This window comes from Hakea prostrata, chromosome 8 (assembly GCF_041222555.1).
Source record: "Hakea prostrata isolate BN-2017 chromosome 8, UWA_Hpros_2, whole genome shotgun sequence".
Taxonomy (NCBI): Eukaryota; Viridiplantae; Streptophyta; class Magnoliopsida; order Proteales; family Proteaceae; genus Hakea; species Hakea prostrata.
In genome coordinates this window covers 44,712,689-44,736,905 of record NC_142607.1, presented here as the reverse complement: position 1 = coordinate 44,736,905, position 24,217 = coordinate 44,712,689, and the positions used below count along the sequence as shown (strand labels likewise).

The window sequence follows — 24,217 nt, the reverse complement described above, 5'->3', positions numbered from 1 at the left end:
AATTATCTGGTTAGAGTATTAAATTTTTTTCTCTAAAAAACGACTGATAATCGGATTTAGAAATCGGTAGGTGGTAACCAAAAATTGAAAATCGGAAGGAAAAAAATCACAAATCAATAATCAATCGGATTATTATCGGATATCCGATAAAATTTTGAATTCAAATTTGGATGCCTTCTTAAATTTCTGCTAGATTCAGATTCATATTTGGACTCAAATAGTGGTATTTTGATCGAATTCAGATTCAAATATTAGAATATTCGAGTTGAATCCAATCCGTTTAGAACTCTGTACCATTGCGGGAGCTCAAAAGTGTATTATTGGGACTCCACCCTGTTCCAACTTCCAATAATGATCCGAGATAAAAACTGCAAACATTTTTCAAAAAACTCTACGTCAGCAGGCCTTAGATGCACGTCAGCACTGAACTTTACTGCCACGTGGCAAAAACAAATGGTCACTAAAGCATGATCTGCTGTCGAACAATTGTAATTAAAGTACTACACACCCGACGCGAAACGATAGGTGTGGGCTCCTACCCGGGCAGGCCATGTGGGCCCACTAGAAATCAACACGCACGCTCGTCTTCCTACGCCCCCCACAATTTCCACTGACGAAAAAAATCATAAAATAGTGGTTGTTGGGAAATTGGCAGGGAATTTAAGCAACATACAGCAGACAGCATCAGATCGCAACAAGAAAGAATTTAACAAAAAGTGAAATACACTTTCTCTACTTCCATCAATCCACAGCAGCCAAGGTTGTTAGTTGTTACACGCCTGTTTCCATTACCTTTGAGGGTATGAAAGTTCCATCCTTTCAATGTCCATTACTTTTTCAATAGAAGATTCTAGGGCACTGCATCTAATAAACAAAGAAAATAAATTTACTAGTAATGATAAAAGGGATGATTTTCAAGTTTGGATAATTTACTCTATGTTTTCTTGATGTTTCTTCATCACATATTGTATAAGATATACATTTAAATATGAAAAAATAACTTAAAAACATAGGCCCTACACAATATGTTGTAGTGAAAAAATATTAAAAGAGCGTTATGTGCTCTCCTGATGAGAAGTGATCCGAATTCATAATTTTCTATTGACATAAAGGGCATAATTGTCATTTACCCCATGGTATGACTAAATTGTAATCTTATTCTTAAAAGTTTTTGAAATTATTTATAAAATCTTGTACTTAAAGAATCACATATTTTAATTTTTTAAAAATATTTAGATAACCTTGATTAATGGTTAATATTGATTTTTAGTAAATTACTTTTCTATTATTAATGACATCCGTCAAAATGAAGATGTCCGTTTCACCCACATTTGACGGGAAGGAAACCAAGTAACCGATTGGTGTTAAATGATGTTTTGCAATGAAATTGAAATCCTGAAAATCCTACGATAGCCACTTCCGAAATTAGAAGAACTTCTTCAAGCAGATATGTTGGCTACGCCAAATGAGTTTTCTTTTTGTTTTGTTTTATGTGGATCACAATTGATAGTTCATCCATAACTCAGTAATGAGGGCGAAATGATAATTCTACAAATGTCTCATTTTAATGAAGGACATAATGATTACCTAGCCCTGTTGGCCTAGTTTGTTGTGGCATAAACTGATTGGTCTCTTACTACTCTCTTGTATTAGTTTCTATGTTTAAGCCTTAGTTTTGCAACCTCAATAAGCTGGTTTACCCCAAAAAAAAATTATTTTCATAAAAGAGTCTTTGTCTACTAACACCTTACAACCACTGGACAGTATTTCAAGTAGATGGATGGGAGTTTCATCCTTCCACAGGTCACAACATATTGTGGCCTTCCATGGTGGGTGTGTGGTGTGTGGGGACGATGGAGACCACTCCAAGTACTCATGAGTTATGGCCTCCTTTAGCGCTCACTGTCACCTTCACATTGTACCAATGAGTCAATGACCACCTCTTCTCAGGCTTTTCATCGAACACCTCGAACTCGAAAAATCCAAAAATGGAGTTCTACCAACTTACACTGACCCTCCTCGTCTGCTTCTTCTTTGGTTGTTCTTCTAAATCTGATATTCCAATAGATTACAGAGTCACAGTCCCAATTCCAAATGAATTCAACGAGGGTTTCCAAGGCAAAGCCTTTATTATGGAGATTGGCAACAGTGAACCTGATCTCAGGGCTGCACTGAGTGTGGAAGCCATGATTAATCTCAAGAGATATTCGTGTTCTCTGCAAGTATATCTTGGTGACACTAAGGTATGGAGTTCCGGCCACTTTTCACCGTTTTATCCTTCGCAGAGGTGTGTTTTGGAGCTGACCGGAGACGGAGAGTTGCTGCTGATGGGTGCCAGGAGACGAGTTGGGTGGAGAACCAATACGCCAGGAGAAGGTGTGGAGGTAAAATGCTAATATGGATTCCACTGAGTTGACTCTGTTTTTTTATTTTAATTTGTTTGTTTAAACTTAGTTAACTCATTCAATCAACCCTAAGAATTGCCTTCTTATGTTTAAGTCTCCTGCTCCTTTTAGAGACTGTTGGATTGGAATTTTAGTGGGTATTAGATGGGTTGGTTCTAATCCAACAGTCTACAACCCATCTCATTATCATAAAAATTCATTTTCTTAAATGAGATTTTATCTGTAAACTAAGAAGTGAATCAGGAGCAGTTTATCTTGCAAAAAAGCTGCTGTAGAAAAAAGAGAGTTTGGATCCTCTCTCTGTCGGGGGAGAACATACTATTCTCTTGACGTTTCTTCTCCACACAATAAGTGTGAGGCCCTATCTGACTACTAAAATAATTTAGATGTGGGACTCTCAGTGGATTTCACATAGGTTCTGCTGCTATTATGTGGTAGAGAAGCGTCAGAGAAGCAGTATGTGCTCCCCCAACCGGGAGGTGATGCAAACTCGAGAAAGAAATACAGAAGAATTTATTTAAAAACTTATATGCTGATATGGGCATTGTCTAGCTTATGATGTATTACTCTAGAAATTTCAATCCACTTTAAAGAAATAAAATGTGCTTTATGACTCATTTTTGCACCCTTTGACAAGGCAAGAGATTGATTATTGGTAGTTGTTGGAAGATCTTATGAATTAGAATGAAAGTGCTAGATGGTCAAGATCAGACAACTTCACCATCTGAGTATCTTGATTTTAACTCACTTTCTGACTTTCTGCTTAGTCCCAGTTTCAATTCTTGATCAATGGCAATGTGACTTGACCATTGTGGATAGATCCAATAGTAATTACTGAAATGATTACCTGGTACTTGTTAATCATTTTGAATCTTTTTTCTTTCTCTTGTTTTGAAGCAGAGGTTGCAGTTGCTAATCACAGGCAATCTTGTTCTAACTGATGCAATGAACAACATAAAATGGCAAAGTTTTGACTTCCCAACAGATGTGATGCTCTGGAGCCAAGTACTCAGAGCTTCTGCTCGCCTTACTTCTTTCTCAACCAACTCATCAGAGTTTTACTCTTTGGAAATCCAAAACAAGAAGATAGCTTTATATTTGAATTCTGGCACTTGGAAGTATACTTACTGGAAGTTCAGTCCATTGAGAAGTCGAAACATATCTTTTGTGGAGTTAGGATCAACAGGATTGAAGTTCTTCAATGTTAAACATCGAAGAATTGCCGAAATTTCACCGACAAAACATGAACCAGTGAGATTCTTAGCACTGAATACCAAAACAGGGAACTTGGGATTCTATTATTATTCAGCTGATGAGAGAAAATTTATAGCCTCATTTCAAGCACTGAATAGAACATGTGATCTTCCTCAAGCATGTAAGCCATATAGCATTTGTAATACCCCATCAAACAGCTGTACTTGTCTCGAAATTTCAGGATCAAGAGGAGGCCTCAGCCCTAGTATGGGAGATAATTGTAGTGAGGAGTTTCCAAATGATTTCTGCAATGCAAGCACTGGCCCTGTGGAGATGATAGAGTTGCCAGGTATCAGTAGTAATCTGAGGAGTAACAATCAGATCAAGAACACCAGCAAAGAGTCGTGTTCGAGCTCTTGCTTGGCGAATTGTTCATGTGTTGCTGCATTGTATTCTGCTGGTGGATGCTTTCTTTATGGCCTGGTCAGTGGAATGAAACAGGTTGATATGAGAGCTGGGGTGGGTTATTATGTGGTTAAAGTTCCCAAGGGAATTGGTAAAGGTCATCAGAAGAGTTCTAGACTGAAAAACTTGCTCTTGATCATGGGAGGGATTCTGGATGGATTGGTTCTTGTTTTGGGAGGGTTTGCTTTTTATTGTTTTGTAATAAGAAAGAGAAGAAAGGCTTCATCAGGAGGTGACGAAACTTGAAGTCAAGATTTTGCAAATACAGCATCTTCAGACATTGCTATATGCCAATACTAACAACAGAAACAAAGTGATTCATTGGATTAAATGATTTAAATCCACCGATTGCAGTAGATGAATTACATCATTTCTCAACTACTGTTTAAATGACTAAATGCCAACATTTTCAGCTATCATTTACAGTATGATTATCAGAAGCGTTTTATACCCAGACAGACGACATCAAAATTTCTGACTACCAAATGAACAGGAAATAAAATGGACCAAAAAACCTAAGATTTTTTAGCGGGGATCTGTACTTCTTTACCAAAATGTATCACTGGTGCTACATTTGACTGTTTTCTAGAGACAAGTAAACCTAGATACATCCCTACATCAGGAGGTAATACCCAAAAGCTGAAAAATGTTCACCCATGAAATGAAGATATGTTCTTGACCACAAGAATGTATGAATCCCCCTAGATATAAGCCTCAACGGTACCCATCCCTCCACTCTACATAATAACTATCATCATCATCATCATCATCAGCAGCAGCAGCAGCAGCAGCATCATCATCTTCATTACCGATAACACCAAGTTCAGCATCAATAAGAACTTCATCCTTGTATAAACCACCTGCATCTTCTGACTGATTATCAGATTGACTTCCTGAGTCACTGCTTTTAACTTCTTCTGTTTCACCATTGGAATGTAATTCATCCTCTTCAGATGTCTCTTCATCAGGATAATCGTTTAATGGGTTATCTTCGGCTGAATTTGAAGGCAGAATTAAAAAAAATCAACGGAGTGTCCTGGCTTTATTCAGAATAAGAAATCAAACAAACATAGTTTACCATTTGAATCATCACTTTCATATTCAGAATCACTTCGGCCATCGTAGAAATCACGATCATCAACTTGAACCCTGAACCAACAGCAAGGATTCAGTTTGAGAAGATGTCATGACAGGCAAAAAGAAAATGAAACAATTTGGAGGTGCTTACAAAGGATATTCATGTGAGACATCAGTTGCACCTGGGTTATCACTCACAGTATACAAGTCATATACATATGTATCTGTTGATGCTGCAAGGCAAATAAAAAGGATGCCATGAAACACCATCCAATCGAAGCATCAAGAAGTCAATGGATATAACAATTGAAGAAACCAGAGGGAAAGAGATAAATCTGCCACATTGACGTCTTAAGAGCAACATTTTCAAATCAAGCTGAACCATAAAGACATGATGAGGGGAAAAAACCAGTGTAATTGTAAGTGCAACAATTGGAATCCATCCATCCATCGAATGTTCGTTATAATGAGCATACAGGAGGAAATAATGGGTAACTTGAGGGAAAAAATCAACTATTGGACCTTGAGTGATGGGGAATTAGACCAAGTCTAACAGATGATCTGCACTCTTGAATCATGACAACTTTCCATCACTGTGAACAAGAAGAGAGGACAAAGGAGCAGGGAAGAAAGCAGCTCCACAGAATCAGCCAAAAAAATAAAAATAAAAAACCAGTAGTCCAAATTGCTCTCTGGATTAAACATAACATGAGCAGTTTAAGGTTTCCCCAACCCTAACTAACCCTCGTGAAGGATCTTGAGATAAAACTTTCTGAAACACCATTTGGAACACTGCAAATCCAACCTGCCATGCGGAGGAACCAGCACTGGAAGCTGCTGTCATCCAACCAATACTTCAACCTCAAATACTAATTAGGGTTTACATTTTTCAACTTCCAGATCCGATCAAGGGAGAAGGAAGAAGGCTCAAGCAATGCTTCCCACAATAGAATCCTAGGAAGTGTCAATCTTTGCCCTCGTGAAACCATCCTCGATTTCACATGTCAGATTCATCAGCTCCCTCTTGCATCAAACATGATGGTCACTGCTATGTTTCTCACTACTTCAAACCAAAGAATTCAGTTGACTGTTTCTGACTTCCCTTTTCTTTCCTCTATGGTTCCAAATTTGGATTATACACTATCTTAAATGAATCTACTTTATCCTTTGGAGATAGGTGATGAGATTGAGGGTTTAATGTAAGCAGCTCCACTTTTTGTGAAAGAAAAAAAGAAGAGCACATTGGGAAAAGAAGTGAACCTCGAGATTAGTGCCAAATCTCAAGCTGGGTTTGGGGAATAATTTGCATCCATATTGGACTCTTTTTTCCAATTTTCAAATATATATATATATATATATATATATATTATATATATATCGCACAACCTAATACTGCCAAATTGCTTTAGGCCTATGATGAGCTTTTCTAGGTCAATACGGCCGTTATGAAGATCTTCTATATAAAAAAGCTCATCATAGAGTCCCTAAAGCATTAATTTGGCAAGTACTAGAGATTAAATGTTGCAAGTAAATATGTAAACATAGTTAAAGAAATATACAAAGGATCAGTGATAAGTGTAAGAACGGTGGGGGGAAAAGGTGGTGAATTCCAAATTACAGGTGGGCTACATAATTATTTGCATTTATAATGATATTTGCCTATATTTATTTACACTTAAAATGCATATAGTAACCAAAAGACATTCAAGATGAGGTTCCTTGGTGTATGCTTTAGCTAAAGATGTTGTTTTGAAAAATGTGACACAAGTAGGAATTAATACCAAATTAGAATCATGGAGAGCAACTTTGGAATCAAAAGACTTCAAACTAAGTAGAACAAAGACAAAATATCAAATGTAAAATTTTGGTGGTGATAGTGCGGGTGATGAGGTGGTGAAACTTGATAAGAAGGAGATTCTACAAAGCAATTAGTGTAGGAACTTTGGTTCAACCATAAAAAAAAAAGTTATATAATGATGTTTCCCAAAGAATTAAAATAAGATAGTTGAAGTGGAGAGGTACGTCCAAGGTCATGTGCGATTGACATATTCCTTTAAAGCTCAATGGAAAATTCTATAGGATTGTCGTACAACCATATATGATTTATGGTACAAAAGTATTGGGCTGCTAAGAAGCATAATATAAATAAACTTAGTATAGCAGAAATCAGGATGCTAAGATGGATGAGTGGTAAAACTAGGAAAGATAAGCTAAGAAATGGTCATATTAGAGCTCGTTTGGGAGTAGCTCCGATAAATGATAAGCTATGAGAAAGTCATTTTTGCTAGCACGACCACATTCAATGGGGCCTGTAAATGCCCTTGTATGGAGAAGTGATTTAATCACAGATTGAAGGAATTAGAAGAACAAGAGGTAGACCCAAAGATAATCTTAAGAGAAGTGGTGAGAAAGGGCATGCATAGCTTAGGCCTTGTATCTAGTATGACATCAAATGGAGCATATTGGAAGGCAATAATCCATGTAGTTGGGAGTCTTGGGACAAGGCTTGTTGTTGACTCATAACCCCTAATCATATAAAAAATATTACATAGACAAACTCGGTCAAAGAGTATAACATGATTAACATTAGCCTCCCAGCCAGGCCTATTGCAGGGCATAAACCTAAAAGTAGAAGTCAGGAACTTTGAGAAATCCAGATCAGGAACTATAGTTACTAGATGGGCCTCAAACTCCCTGAATTAGGTCCTTTTTTGGGTGTTTGTTTAGTTTTCTAATTTTGGGCTTTTTTTTTTTTTTTTTTTTTGGTGGGGGGGGGGGGGGGGGGAGTGTTTAGACCTCCAAATCTCAACTAATTCTGATGGTCTAGTATGGAGATGTGAACAGGTCCTGAAAACAAAAAGTAAATCCAGAATTAAGAAGTAATATGCAGCAGACAATTCCAGCCATCTGATCTACTCAAAATCAGTATTGGAGGGATTGCCTTGTGCAAGTAATCTAGCCTCCATATTAAACAATAGTTGATGGATAGGTTTCTAGATCAATGGAATCGATGCTGAAGCAAGATTCCCTGGGAAGTACACAACTGGACTATCTTCTCTGATCAGTAAGAACGGTAACCACAGTTTTGGAGTTAGTGAAAATCAGCAATCCAAATAGCCTCAAATACCCAGAAAGTCACTACTCAGGGTAGGTATCAATTGGAATAGAAAAAGGGGAAGAAGAAAGTCGATAGGAAAGTTGAGGCCTAGCGATAAACATTAATACCTTCTCCCATCTTAGCTTTCCCATACAGCAATTAATCTCTCAGCCAAGCGATAAACATTAATATTTTCTCTTCTTCATATTGGCAAGGAATAGGGTCCATCTTTGTACTTATAATCAACTCTCAAAAGTTGCAAAATTAGCAACTTCCATTTGCATAAACATTGCTCCGCTGAATATAAACTGAGAAAATGAACTAACTCCAACATAGAAACTAGCTGGAAATAGAAACACTGATAATCTAGCTACCGACTCATTAGTCATACAAGAAAATACAAAGTACTCAAGCAGAAGCTAAGAAAAAAATAGCAACTAAAGATATGATTTTAAAAGGTGTACGGTGCACCCAGTGCATGAGGCTCCTGCCACTACATGGTGCCTCCTCTTCCTTATTTTGTTTGGGAGAGGTTTTTTTTTTTTGTTGGGGGTGGGGGGAGGGTCATAATGTAGTAATGTACAGAGGGTTAACCCTCCTTTTTGGTGAGAGGCAGTTTCTATACTCAAATGGTTGAACCTGTGACCGGTGGGTCATAATGGAGCTACAGTTGCACCAAGGGCCCTGGTCTAAAAGACATGATATTGGAGCATTTAGCATTCCATTTCAGATGTCCATATGAGGCGAATAACAGGAGCTAAACAGAACAGCGGTCATTGTTCATGTGAATAGTGTCAGTCACATGAAGAGTAACACATGGGCAATTTTCTTCTTTCAACTGCATCCTCTACATAAAAGAAATGTACCCTGCCATCTGGCTATGTGAGATGGAAGGTAATAGATTTTTGTTTCTGTGAAGTGATTCTACTGCTCAGGCACCCAGTGATACTGGAACCATTCCTATTTTAGATCTAGTCATTGTTCCTTTGGTTTATTACATTCGTTTCTTTTCATTGCCTCTGTTTCCACTTTCTTTTTCCCTCGGTATCTCCCTTTTTTCTCTGTTTATGTTTATGTTTCTTTCTAAACTTCTGGGTTGCTGCTACAAATTCACTGACAAACACTCAAGCTTGGTTCTGTTATCCGAAATCTGATCAGATCAACAATTTGTTCCCAATCAGATTTCCTGGGAATCTGAGTCTTCTGTTAATTGGGCCCCTCCCAGAAAGCTAGTTGATTTCTTTTCCGATCTCTGTGTGTAGCAGGGCTAATCATCTATGTGATATATCAGTTGAAATAAACAATACTGAAGATTTCCTCATTTGTTAATCCCAAAACCTTTTGCAGCAGCTCCATACCAATCACTTGGAAGGGAATGCTAAGATGAACACACACACAAAGGATAAATTTGGGGCGAAAATAGCAGGAGGTGGTAGGTCAGTTCAATACCAATTGCTTGGAAGTATATGCTAAGACAAAGGGACAAACATAATAAAAAGTTAAAAATCTATCTTCAAAAGCTAAAATGATAACAGGATAAGTACCTTGTTTGGACATGTAAGCTTGAATATCAGATTCAATTTCTGCTAGAGCGTCGGGAAGGAACTCTCTTATTAGAGGCATATAATTACACAAAATTGTGTTATCCTCCGAACAAGTATCCCTGCATCAAAAAAGAAAGAAATCATTGCAACAAATAGAACAGTGTATACAGAAATATTATGAACTAACTCAACTTACACCGGTTCTTCTGCCTCAATGGATGGTTCATCCTCTGCCTCAACACGGACAACATCATAGAGATGACATATTTCTCGTAATGAGTCATCAAGTACAGACTCTTTGTTTTCTTTTCGGCTCTTCCATATCTGTTCAAAGCGAGCATTTTTTGCAAGGACCTGACAAGATCAAAGGATATGAAATACTAAGAGTACTCAATTAAATTTACCTAGCAATTGTTCATATCCTTGAGCAAGAAATAAAATATGAAATTAAGAACAAAACATTTTAGCTGCAACAATATTGGGCAAGAAAACCAGAATGAGCAGGGTAGTCCACACTAAAGATGTTTGTTGGACGATCCAAGGTAGACTTGCAGCTGGAAAAGGTCGCACTCTCAGGAGGTCCAGTTCAGGCACATCAAATTGAAACCAGTCAAGATGCAACAATGAAGCAACTCATTCATCCCCAAAAGAAAAACACTGGAGCACCTCTAATCATGGCGGATGTCATGCCAACCACTGAACTCTCTCATCTCCTTGCACCACTCAGCTCTTGGATCTGTTGCCTCTTTCTATGCCAGCCTCTTCTGATTCCCACTTCATGTAGTATCAATAAACTGGTCCAATGTGTTTTTTGCCCAACTAGGGTTGCATATGATTAACTGCATCTTATTTTTAGTCTTTTGATAGTTTAGTTTTCCTACGTAGGGGTGAGTTGACTTTGGTTCTGAACTTTGTTTTTGAGTTTCATATTTCTACTAAGATTTATGTTGTATTTCCTTTAAATATATAGGCCGCCGGCGGCGGCGGGGCAGGGCGGGGCGGGCGCCCCGGGCCGGGCGGGGGCAAGGAAGCCCACCACACACAATAAAAACAACAAATAGACCCCGCCCCCACCCAGGCCAAAAGCGCAGGGGGGGGCGCCGCGCGGGGGGGGGAGGAGAGAAGAGAGGAAGAGAGGGTGGGAGGGGGGAGACGGTAGACTTAATTTTGTTGTTTTTATTTACAGCCAGGGCATTCAGCATAGGTTCAACAAGTACTACCGGAACATAAGCAAGCCTCGTGGCATCTCCGTGTTTAAAGGAAAAGCGGCGCTTTGCCTAAAATGGCGCGCCGGCCCGCCGGGCGCGTGCGCGCCGGCGCGCCGCCTATGGTTGTAGCACTCAGCCATGCTTAAAATTAATTGAGAGAAAAGTTGAGTTCTATTGTAGGAACAGATTGTGTGATGTTCTTCCTTTGAAAGTCCGCTACATTCTTGTAGGATGCCCATGCTTGTATCATTGTATGACAAGAAAGCCAAGCATTAAGGTTATGAAAACAGAAATTCCTTCATGCATGGTAGACTTGAGATGAAATTCCTTACAGAAAAAAGATCTTCTATCTATCAAGATCAAAAAGGCTGCTGGTACATACCTTCTACAACGAGTTGGCTCAGATCGCATTCTCGGACCTCATCCTAGCTTCGTGGAGTCGAGTTCTTTTCACAGTAGAGTTGATGAAGTACTAATAAACTGGTCCAATGGGTTTTAGTCCAACAAGGGTAGGACTTAATTAGTTGCATTTTATTTTTGTCTTTTAATAGTTTAGTTTTCCTATGTAGGAGTGAGTGAGACTTTGGTTTGAAATTTCTTTTTGAGTTTCATATTTCAACTAGGATTTGTGTTTTATTTCTTTTAAAGACATGCTTGTAACACCAGACATTATTAGAATGACTGTAAGATAAGTTCAGCATTGTTTGAGGATCAGATTTTAAGAATTCCTCCTCTTGACTCTATTTCCCCCCTTCTTCCCACTGTTCTAGTTATCTCTCTGTCACAGCCCACGGTGGCAGCCTATTCTTAAGCTGCATCACTGCTGTTCTCACAAAGGTATCTCTGTTGGTGGTCGCTTTGCCTACCTTGTGTAAATTCTTGGATTATCTACTCAAGAGCCACCTACTATATGACTGGTTCATCTCATTCCTGTTTTGGTATCCTAGTTCTGGAAAGGCTAATGTTAGGGGTGCTGACAGTTCCATCTCCCCTCTCTAGGGAGGGTTCTGTCAAATGCTCACCTTTATTCTCCTTATTCTCTGTATTTCAAGTGCCCAATTTTGCCACCAATATCGTTTCCATTGATAGCTTTACTAAGTGCTTAAAATTCCAAAATTACTATCAATCCTGTCCCATTGTGCTTTACAGTACTTGACAACAGAGAGGACAATTGGCACTTGTGAAAATCAATGGTTTATACCAGCCGGATTCTACATGGTCCTCTTTCTCATCAGTGACGAATGATGACACAGACTGGATGCGGATTCAGCCTGTATTTGACTGGATGCAAATTCAGCTGGTATTTGGGTGTGTTTTTGTAGGGATAAGCCTAGGATTGAGTCATATAGGGGTTGGGCCTTTTGTTCCATGGGTCTACTTCACAATGGGCCAGTCCTATGGGCCTAAGACATGTGTACTAAAGTGGTACACGAATTTAATTCTTTTAATTAAGGTTAGGATTTCTAAGATGAATTTCCTAAATTTTGGGGTTCGCCCAGAATCTTCTAGCAAATTAATTGGATGAAGGAACCCAGGATGATTCTAAGACTGTTATCGGATGAAAAGGGTCAATCTAAAATTATGTAGGAAAGCTCTATTATCTCACATCAGATGGGTTGGGATGATTTAGGGGCAAGGGAAAATTAGGATTTTATCAAATCCCTATGGGATGGTTTTGGGATATCTAGAATCACCCTAGGGTTGACGGGAAAGAAGAATGAGACAATTTGGATTACCATGGGTTGCTTCATGGAGATCTTGGAAAGGGGAAAACAGAAAACTTTCTATCTCTTTAGATCTTCCTCTTCTTTCTCTTTTTGTTTCCTTTCCTTTCTTCTTTTCTTTTCTTTTTCTTCTTTCTTTCTTTTTCCTTTTTCCTTATTTTTTCTTCTTTTCAGTTTTGCCAGTAGAACAGAGAACCCAAGAGAGAGGGTTCTGGGGTGCACCGCAGGGGCTTGGGATGGTGGGGAAGGGCCTAACGGAATCGAAGGAAGATGGGGAGGGTGATTAGGGGTCTGAAATAGCTGGGGAAGGTGGCAGTAAGGTCTGCGAGGGTTCGGGATGGGAGGCTCTGCTTTGCACAGGGCAGGGGAGGGGCAGTGTAGGGGTGAGGGGGAGGGGCTGGGATGTCAAATGGGTTTGGAAGGTTGCTGCCAAGTCGCAGCAGCCAGGGAAGGGGGAAGCTAGGGTTGCGTAAGGATGGGGAGGGGCTGTATTTACATGGAAACCTTGGAAGCTTGCTCGAATTTCTGAGTAATGGTGCTAGACTGAGTAGGTTGCACCTTGAAGAAGAACTTTACTGGAAATCTGCCGTGGCTCAGTCCTCAAACTCAATATTCTTATTCACATAATCAGATTTAATCAATACAAAAAAAGAATACGCTATTTATAACCTACTAAAAGACCTTAACTCTAAGTGGGATTCCTTTATAGATTAGGATCCCACCACATTAATCACAATCATTAAAATAAAAATTACAAGATCTAATGGACCCTAATTCACACATGCTGAAATAGAATTCTAAGTAACTTAAAACTCTAATTAGCCCATGATAAATTCTATCAAATTAAAAACTCTTTAATTGCTGGTCTAAAGACTCAAGGACTCTTAATTGACCGGACTTCCCAACTGACTAAAACTCTTCAGAAAATAAAAGATAAAATTACGAAAATAAAAACCAGCCACTAAATTAGGGCTAAAGTGACCAAAATACCCCTCCTAGTAGGTTCGGCCAGCTAGTTTGGAAGGACCTTGGGGCCCACTCTAGGATTCGGCAGGGGGTCAACCTTGTTCACATCATCCCCAGATCCATCAGTCTGCAAAGTCAGTCAGTAGAGATTCTCCCTATAACATGGTGATCCTATACTGGGAGGGAATGACCCCAAGTGAGAAAGAAAGGGCAAAAACTGTTTGTGTTTACTGTGCAACTGAAATTCCTCGCCGAGTATTGTTTCCACTGCTAGGATGAGAAGATGATTCCAAGTGGCAAAATCAGGTGTTCTTTGTTGAAGAGGACAATGAAAAAACTGGATTTAGTTATTTTATTCAATGTGGCCCCCACAACTTCAGTTTTCCCACTTTCCTTTATTTTTCTATCTTCTAACCCCATGACACATGAGCCCTAACTATTTTCCTTTGCCACCCCTTTTGGCCCGCCAAACAAACCCGCCCTTAGTGTAGGCTGATTCAGCAAAAGTAGGAACTGATGATTAATTCTATGTCAACCAGGAGAACTATATACTGTCTGGTATGTTCAAAGCTTTTCAAATAGCTTGGAAGGATGTCTCACCAGGGGGGGGGGGACCTTCAAATAATGGTAAATATTAATATATGTATTCTACCATAGAACATAATGTTTGTTACTAAACAAATAAAAAATACGTAAGATGTGCTATGAAAGTAACAGGACTAGCACAAAGGGAGCCTTCTCCAACATTAAAGATGTCATCAAGAAAGAGAGAAGTACTTAAAACAGCTAACATAAGCAGGCACCAAATTTACCCGTCAATATACCTCATGATCGTGCCTGGCCCTTGATAACAATTGATCTCGATGTCGCTGGGGTCAGGATGGAAAAGAAAAGGTATTAGTTGAAACATCGGCAAAATTTAAATCCCCACTTTAAAGAAAAATAGATATCCCGTGTCACTTAGATGAAATAGGTAAACGAAAATTAGAGGTTGAACAATGTAGGTTTTAGTTTGAAAACTCCACGGCAGTAACCTTAAGATCAAGCAATGAACAGCTCCAAATGAAGAAGGAATTTCTAAATCATTGATAAGAAACAAGTTGTGATTCCACAAAATGTTTCCAGTAAGCAAAGGTTCAGTTCATCACCTTGTTTGGACATACACCTTTAAAGCACTAAATGTGTTGCCGAATTGACCAGTCCACTTTTTCAATTTTTAACAGGATGATATTTTACTTTCTCGCACACATTTTGCTCTTATAAAATGATGGAACAAAACAGAACTCATGAACAACGACTCATGTTTCATCAACACTAACAGGTAGAGTTTTACTTTTAAAGGCTCTGAGGACTGGCATGTCACTACTTGATAATTCATAACCTCTTGCACCAAGCAAGAATAGCACAAGGGTTGTCATCTCAACGGCATTGGAATGGATTTAATGTCTTTCTCTTACTTAAAAAGGAAAACACAGAGAGGAAGACCAATGGCATTTACTCAGCATGGAAACTAAGCCTCAAACAAGATTATCAACTAAGAAAAATCAAAACAACAAGACAGATATATTTATCCCAAAAAAATAAATAAATCAGAGAGATTGACCAATGCTAGGCATAAAAAATACAGTCAATTTAGTAGACCATCAACCAAATCCATGCTATAAAGCCACAACGAAGTTCTGTACACACTAATATTTTCAAACACAGTAGCATCACAAAACATCAACTGAGAATGTCTATAAAAATATAGTACACAATAATAAGAACAGCAGGAACAAACTCTCACGACTAGTCAGAGAAGTTGGCCAAAAATGGAGAGTGCCAACCCAACACCTTTACCAACACAGCAATAGCCTCCAACTTGAAACCTAGATCCAATCCAAACCTTTTCAAATCTCAACTTTACAACCATGCAGAAATTGACTTCTCATGGCCTAAAATTTCAAAGAAATTTAAGGATCTTCTTAAATAGTCTTGAAAGTCGAAAAGTGTACCATAGATATTGAAATTTCCGAAGTCCATGATGTTACCTAACTAGGAAAAATCACAATAGCACCTTACTGGATTATAGTTTCTTTCTCTACAAGGTAAAATTATTAAGAGAAGAAACTCAGAAAAATGGGAAGAGAGTCTCCTGCAGCTAATAAAATTGCCCCCTCACTAAACAAGAACCAATGAATAGGTCAGTAATGGTTTCCCAAATAAAATGACTTAAAAAAAAACTGTGCATCAAACTATGCCCTTAGAAGTTTAGCTTTTAATTATAGAGAGACAAACATAACTCATCTGGAAAGTGGTCTACTTTGATCAATTTGTAAAAAACTTGGACCCTTCTTAGATGGGATCATACCGCCATGGGGAAAATAGCATTATAGCACACACTCAAGTGTCCTCTTACCATGGCCCTACAGATTCGTGATGTGAACAAGGGACCACCCCACTGACCAAAACTAGGGCTGGCTGAACCCTAAAAAGGGGAAATTTGGTTGAATTTCTAGCCCTAATTAGCTGCTGAATTTAATTTCAGAATTTTAGTTTTTATTTTCTAAGTCCATTATGTTTTGAAGTCTTAATTTGAGTTAGTAGTTGAGTTCTTGTGAAGTAAACTAGGATCTACAGCTAAGGATAATGCTGTAATCTCCCTAGATTTATGGTTGCCCAAGAAATTTCAGCAAAGAAGAATGAAATTCTTAGTTTCATAGGGTGTTTTCACACTTTAAATTTCAGCCACATTGTGAACAGGGTTCTGAGTATTTGCAGGATTCAATTTTAGGGTTTTAGAAGGTTCGGCCAGGGAGAAAACAAAGGCTAATCCTTGCTGGTTTGTACTTGCAGAACTGATCCCTACAATATTCTGTCACCTCAGAATGTAAATTGAGTGAACAAAACTTAACAGAACTAGAATTTAGCAATCGAAAAATTCTGCAACTTCTCAAGGTAGAAGATGAAGTGCAGGTTTTTTAAAGTTAGGGAAACAGGGCTGAATTGGGGGGAGTAACAGCAGGGTTGGCTCCTAGGGCTTTTTGCAATCCTAATGGAGGTGAAATGGGGCAAAGGGGAACAGAAAGTGGGTCTAACCAGGGGAGAGGCCTGATATCACTGGAAGGAGAAGGGGAGGGCTACGGTTGCTAGGTGAGGGTAAAACCAGGCTGAAGTTGAAGAGGAAGCGGAAGGGAAAGGGAGTCTTTGCGATGGGATTGGGGTAAGTTTCTAAGTTGTGCAAGAGGAGAGGGGAAGGGACACCTATAGTGGGAAGGTTTGTAGGGTTGCGCAGGAGAAGGGATGGGTGGGGGATGCTCTGAACTTACATGTGGCTGCTGGGATTGAATAATGACTGCTGGTAGAAGGCTATTGACTTGAAATTACTAGCTGGAGTTGCAGAACTTAATGCTAAAGCTTGAAGAATGTAAATCTTAGACAATTGCAGGGTCCCCCTCAAAGGAACCCTGCCACACCTTGGCAATAAACACTCTATTCTCATTCAATCCAATCTGAAAATTACATTGCATGAATACACTCTTTATAGCCTTAAAACAAAAGACTATGATTGGGGTTGGGAATCCCTAATAGATAAGGATCCCAACTCTAGATTACCATCCTCAAAAAGAAATCAAATTACTACAAGATCTCAACCCTAGGATTAGAGTCTTACTAACACTTTTTAAGCTATCTTTAAAGCACATGCTAATTAAGATAACTCAAAATTACAACATTAAATCAAACTATAACTTTTCACAAACCAAACTTAACTAAAATTGGAAACTAAAAATAGAATCAAGCTCATAGACTAGAGTTGGTATAATTTCAGCTGTCAAACAGGGGTGAAATGCCCAAAATACCCTTCAAAAGGGGTTCAGCCAGCTTAGGGTGGCTCATTGGAGCCATCCTGGGGGCCCCACTTGAGGTTTCAACCTAGGGGTCCTTGTGTTCACATCATCTTGTGTCTTAAGGAGTCTTCTTTTTTAAGTAAGACTCTTTATAGATAATTAGATCTTTTATTTCAAGAAGAATTCTTTATTTTATGTGATTGTTATTTAAGTGTAAAGGGTATCCTAACTTATGAAGGAAACCCTAGAAGAGTCAATTTCCAAAAGTCCTAGTTGAGTCTAAGTTGAGTCTCCCAATTAGAGATAGATTCTTTCTTTCTTGATGTAAAGCTATAAATAAGCCATTCTATCATTATGAGAATTAGTCTGGATTGATAAAGATTGAAGATTGCTCGTGATTCTCTTGGGAGGGCCAAGGCAAATTCTTAGTGTCTTGATTCAATTGCAGTAACCATTCTTCAGCAAATCAGCAACCTTCATCTCCAGCAGCATACCAAGTGCCAGCAACCCCAGCCCCCTCCCCCACTTCCAATCCACATCACAGCCCTCCCCTTCGCTTTCTCTCTCTTGTGCTACCTAGGAAACCCCACCCCCTTCAATTGTGGCCCCTAATTCCCCTCCCCATCCCTGACAGCACCCTAGAACCCCTCCCCCACCTCCCTTTTACCTTGCAACACCCCCTTTCCCCTCTCTTTCTCTCTAGGTTCTCCCTCACTCCCTTTTCTAACTTGTGGCACATCAGAAAAACAGAAAAGAAAAGAAGAGAAAAAGAAAGAGAAGAAAGAATCAAATGACTGCCCAAGATCTTCAAATCCTAATCAAGACCCACTTCCAAAACCCTAGAATTCTTTTTATCAGTTGTTTCATCCAAAGGATTTATCCCAACTGGAGACTGCCCTTCCCTTTCTAATTAATTTTAGACAATTTCAGATCACCCCACCAGTTCCCAAATAATTTTGTTAAAACCCTAGCCCTTACCAAGGCCCTCCCATAAATTTTTGAGAGATCCACAAACATCCTAATCCCTTCCTTTGCCATCCAAGACCCAATTCCAGATACCATTAATCACTAAGTCAACCCTTAGATATTTGGGTATATAACACCAGTCAACCCTTAGATATTTGGGTATATAACACCTAAGAAGCCTTAGATTATGCTAACATTTATGCTTAATCATTCTCAACAACCCTCCCCAAATCCCCATTTATTTCTCATTGATTGTATTATTTGCTAGTTCAAAAAAAAGATTATCCTGGGCAAACCCTAAATTTTAGGAAATCTTTTCAAAAAACCCTAACCCTAAAATGGAATTTACATCATCTACGCTGCAACTTCAACATATTTTATTGTATGATGAATTATTTTTGGTGTTCTCAAAGAAGAAACACTAGGGGAGTTATCAAACAGCTCCTTTATTTACATACTCATACGAGATCTACTAAAACCTAGATCCACTTTGGGGGGAGGGGGGTTGCAGTGTGTTAAAGATCACTCCTTTACCTTACTCAACTCATCCCAAACTTCGACTGACTCCACTAAATGAAGGTTCTGGCCCACCACTAGCAGTGTCTGTCTCAAGAAAAGCCTCAATGCTATTATAAATCAAAATCTTTTTACCTTCATTCCAAGTTTTGTCTAAAAAGACCCAAACGGGGTCGTGGGAAGCTATCCAAAAGGAAAGCGAGTAGATCACCCTTTATTTACCATGAAGATGGCACTCATCTACCAAGGTGCTATCCTATTTATAGCTTTAAGGAGTGTTTATGGAAATAGAAGCACTATTTTAGGCGTTTGATAAAACTTGCTTCTAGAAGGAGCAACAATATTCATAGGTATTTGATCTCATACTGCTCCTACAACTCTAATCCAAAGTTGACTCCAACTGCAATTCTTGTCCTCCTCTTGCCATGGATCGAAGAACTCTATCAGATATTGAGAGGATTTTAACAGGCTGCTATGTTTAGAGTGCCATATTCCATAAGTACCTCTTCTAACATTGTTTCGACGCTTTCTCAAACCAGAAATTTTCATAAATTTCAACTTATGTTGCAAAAAGCATGCAAAACAAAATGGTTTTATTGAACGATTTTCCACTGATTTTTAAAATATTACTTAAAGAAAGAAACACCAGAATGTGTTTTCCAGTGGGTTATCAAATGGGACAAAAGTTTCTCCTAGTTCCATCAAAATGAGAATTTTCTCTTCTTTTTTCCCACAATCATCATTGATATCTGATCCACCCTTTAAAAGAGAAATTTACTTGAGAATAATATATCACTCCTCATGGTAATATACAAAACTTAGCAAAATTTCGACAAGATATCACGAAGTTTCGGTTGTCTTGAACCTGTCCGAGAAGAAACAGGGACCAAGATGAAATTGAGTCAGATGACCAAATTTCAATGAAATTTCAGTACTTGGGTGATATTTCGGAAATTTCAATGAAATTTCAAGGGGCTGTTATTTGTAATTTTGTAAATTGAGATTTGACTATTTTTAATATTTCTCTTGCATTTTAATGGAAGTTTCAATGTTCACCTGTATACATGATTACGTTTGTGAAAATACATGATCTAGTTTTGTCCTCATATAGTCAGGCATGTGCAAATCAAGACCACCATTTGTGTAAGGTTTTAGTAAAAAGAAAAACAACAACATTGCCATTGTGTTTATTGGCCTCAAATTAGGCTAAATACCAAAAATCAGACCCCAAAACCACCTAAACTCCACTGATAGTAGCGTACTATGTTTTGCCAAAATTTCAGTGAAATCTCGATATCTTGGCTGTCTCAACGTTGTCGAGACATTGAGGCAAGACGAAATTCTAAACATTGCTCGTAGTACATTAACATCTTCAAAGTATGCATGCACATAGACTTATTTTGGTTGAGCTACACTAGACCATTAGGTGAGTACCAGCATCAAAATCCACAGCATGGAGGCTATAAAAGCCCATATTGCATTATGGTTCTATTCTGTTGGATTTGACCTCGTCCAATTTACCACCTAACAATTTTCACAAATTGTACCCGGCAAAGGGGGAGGGGATGATAATAACCCAGGTAGAATGCCAGTCCTTATCTTTCTTTTTCTTTTTTCTTCTTTTTTTTTTTTTTTTTTTTTTTTTTTGGGGGGGGGGGGGGGGGGGGGTATGATACTTGATCTTACAGCTTCAACAGGATTACCTGCTAAGGCTATATCAAGCATTGAGCCAACATAAACATTATTCTCTATGCTTGAATGTGTGATATTTTAATAGGAATAGCAAGGCATATTGTAGCTCATAGTTGTTTATTTGAAAACTAATTTAACTTTTTTATCATTTACTTGAATAAGAGAACATCATAAGCAGACTACTGAATTAAAATATCCAGAGGCTACAATTCATTAACTCTATCTTCTGAAATATATTTTCTGCATACCTCATCATTTTTTTTTCCTGGGTGGGTGGGGGGGGGGGGGGGAGGGGGGAGATGTTTCGATGACCATGCCAAAGTCTCTAGATTCAGCCGCTGAGGATATGCTTGAAGGGAGAAAATAACTTACATTTTCTTGTGGAAAGATGCGTCTTCGCTCCTCGATCTTTGTTCTGGATCCGGATGCGTTCGAAGATTCAGGCTGCTTTTAAAATAGTCACTTGTTAGGTAGCCTGTAACTAAGTTCAACAAAGCTGATTTCACAAAAAAAAAAAAAGAAGTAATAATAATTTCAAGAAATCGGCAACTCGATAATGAGCACAAAGCTGATTTCAAAAAACTCTTTGGTCATGAACCAAATTAGTAATTGGCAGTAACAACTCACAACCAGATCAATAAGCAAGGGAAGCATAAAATAAATAATCATCAAGAGACCATTACACTGACCACAACCGACTGCAGTACATCTACCGCAGCCTCATAACTGCTAACTGTTTCCACGTGCTGTACAAAAATCTTTTTGGTCTTCAATTCATCTAGACAAATATTACAATAGCACATCAGAGAAATGGAAATAAAATTATAAGACAAATAAACAAATATATTGCTAGATTGAAATATAGTTCACCTGTAGAGTAAAAGATGAAAATTTAAATAGATTAGAAAAGAGAAGTATATCTCTATGTATACTGAGAGTTGAGCCAGGAAAGTTGGGCTTTTTTTTTCCAAGTACAAAACAAATTATGGGTAAACAAAGTTAAACTTGTTATCCTTCTAACCCATCCTGGGTTTAGCGGAAGCTCCTTAACCTTCCCCTGGGACCCCCTTAGCATTTTGTTCCACTATGTCAAAGCTCATGGAGTCTACTCCTATGGAATCCCAAAAGATACCCCTCTCTCCTTCACTTCCTCCAGTTCCTGGCTTTGCCCTACACCCTTCCCACCTAAGCTAGAACCAATTTGGCCTCCTTCTCCTATCAACCCTCCCTCCCCCAATTCTGATAAGTTGATCCAGATTCCCTCCCAATCTGGCTCCTTCTCTACCTCCTCATCTTGGAATCATTTCTGCCACCTCTTCCCCTCTATCTCCAGGGCCGACCTTGTCTGATTTAAAGGTAATATTGCCTGCAGACGACTTCCTGAAGAGCTTTGTCCTCTAACCTTCCCACCAAAGCTTTCCAAAACCATTACCACAATCTGTTCCCACCCCTCCTCTATCCTTTGCCACTCGAGTCAAGAGGAGAACCACTGTCTCTTCTTCTCCTATCGCTTCACCCTCTCTATTTGGTCCCTTGGCCTTGCTATCAGAAACCCCAACACATTGCCTGCAAGTGCCACTAGATGATCTCAAACTTGGGGTTCCTCGACCTATGATGCCATTGGTAAGCTAGTTTTTGGTGCTCTTGTTTCCCACATTTGGTTGGAGCAAAATCTTTGTAGATGGACTTCCAAATCTCGATCCACTAAGTAGATTTGGCAGGCCACATATAAGGACACTAATTCTAGAGTGCACCTTCTCCCCCACAAACTTCCATTGGCTCCCTAGGAACAAACACATTGGGGTCACCTGTGGTGTAAATTCTTCTCGTTTGTCTCCCACCAGGCCCTCTTGATCCCACGTTTCATCCCATCCCTCGACCCTTCATTTTTCTGTCCATGTGGCTATATATATTTATTATTCATCCCCCCCCCCCCCCCAAACCCCACCCCCACCAAAAAAAAAAGTTAAACTGACTGTATCATCTGACTAGTTTTGAACTTGCCTAGTATAGTACGAAACAGATTAAAACGTCAACTACTTTTAACAACATTGCATATCATGTAGTAAGCGCCTTCTACTGTCCAGAGAATAACCAAACCAAATAGGCTCAGAGAACCCAAACCCTAATAAATCACCAACATACTACATATGACAATTTGAAAAAAAAAAACTATTACTTTATCAACGAAAAAATATGAATAAATAAAAATAGTTCACCAATTCTACCATAATTCAACTAGATCTTTTGGTGGGAGAGAGGGGGAAGGATGGTGTTGGTTGGAGAAATAAGCTTAGCACATCCTCTCACCTTTCCCAGTTGAATCAGCAGAGATGGATAGCTTCCCAAAATCCAATGCAGGTCGTTTGGCTGGCCTCTCAGTTATCTCTAGCCCTATAACGGAAATGGAGGAAAAGATTACCCAAAATTAGTCGAAATCCTCAATACCATCAAACAGGAACACCACTCCCGCTGGCTGGGAAAGAAGTCGAACTCACAGAGCCCGTCAATGCTCGACTGCGAAGCTTTCCTTTTCAGCCGAACAACCACTGGCTTTCCGTTCATCGGCTTCAATGATAAAGGAGGAGAAGAGCTTTCCCCAGTGTTGGACATGGTGAATGCCTTATGCCTCTGCAGATGGGTAAATCAATTAAAACTTTGATTTCGAAAGGATTTTATGGAATATTTTGAGAGAACCAAACGAAGGGATATTAAAGAAATCTCCAACAGGATGACCGAATATCAAGTGCCAAAGAAGGGATTAAGGAGTGAATTATCAAGGTTTGAACCAGAAGGATTGCCCGAGCGGGAGAATTTGAGCGCTCCAGGAGGGGAAAATAGTTACCCTGCAATCTGCATGTATTTATACAAAGAGCAAGTACAAGATTGCCGATCCGATTTGATGCCATCCAAACCGATATGCGCATCAATCAGTTTGTCTATCTGGTCTAATTTGTTGAGCCGGATAGTTGTAAATCGAACCGGGATTCACTCGATCCTCACGCTTCATAAGGGATCCCACCCAAACTTAGAAGTATCAATTTGTAGTCTAAACCATTAAAACTGAACCGCACCAGCCCGTTATAGTCCAAACTGGCCCGAAACCAAACCTTAATAGGTTGTATTCAGACTAAGGGTCGTAGAGCCTGCACTTGCCTGAAACCGAATCACAACCCGTTATAACCCATTTTGTAGTTTTACATTAAATAGTACTAGGTAGGTATAGATAATTAGAAAAATTAAGCTTGAACTCAATGATCAAATAATCATTCTATTACTTGCAAGGGACAATCAGAAGGATTAAGTATGAATGTCCAACTTGAATGTATTAAATTTATTTAAATTGAGTAAATACTTATCCAATCAAGAGGTATTTATTTTGCATATCAAACTAAATACTAACCCCAAAAAATATGGATTTCACAATAAGGAAAAAAATATACATTTTCACATAACAAAGACGGAACAAGGACACTAAAGCTAGGGCTCAATTTCAAGACATTCAATCATAGCACAAAATGGAATATAAAAAGGAT

The 24,217-nt window shown here is 38.8% G+C and overlaps 2 protein-coding genes across 3 annotated transcripts; one reads left to right on the top strand and one right to left on the bottom strand.

Moving 5' to 3' along the window:
• The first annotated feature begins 1,732 nt into the window (after positions 1–1,732).
• Positions 1,733–4,435, top strand: LOC149008114 (D-mannose binding lectin protein with Apple-like carbohydrate-binding domain-containing protein). The gene is made up of 2 exons (XM_089164950.1): positions 1,733–2,384; positions 3,306–4,435. The coding sequence occupies exons 1-2, from the start codon at positions 1,989–1,991 to the stop codon at positions 4,308–4,310; spliced, it is 1,401 nt and encodes a 466-aa protein (XP_089021076.1). The 5' UTR covers positions 1,733–1,988; the 3' UTR covers positions 4,311–4,435.
• On the bottom strand, positions 4,360–23,500 carry RDM4 (RNA-directed DNA methylation 4). Of its 2 annotated transcripts, none has more exons than XM_089164951.1 (10): positions 23,180–23,500; positions 22,992–23,075; positions 21,371–21,459; positions 21,054–21,128; positions 14,505–14,549; positions 9,979–10,136; positions 9,783–9,901; positions 5,293–5,374; positions 5,143–5,213; positions 4,360–5,059 (listed from the first exon to the last, which is right to left on the bottom strand). In XM_089164951.1, exons 1-10 carry the CDS (start codon positions 23,292–23,294, stop codon positions 4,779–4,781), a joined length of 1,119 nt encoding a protein of 372 aa, XP_089021077.1. In that variant the 5' UTR covers positions 23,295–23,500; the 3' UTR covers positions 4,360–4,778. The 2 variants fall into 2 exon arrangements, with proteins under 2 accessions (XP_089021077.1, XP_089021078.1); XM_089164952.1 differs by having other exon boundaries at positions 21,054–21,125.
• Positions 23,501–24,217: the final 717 nt, after the last annotated feature.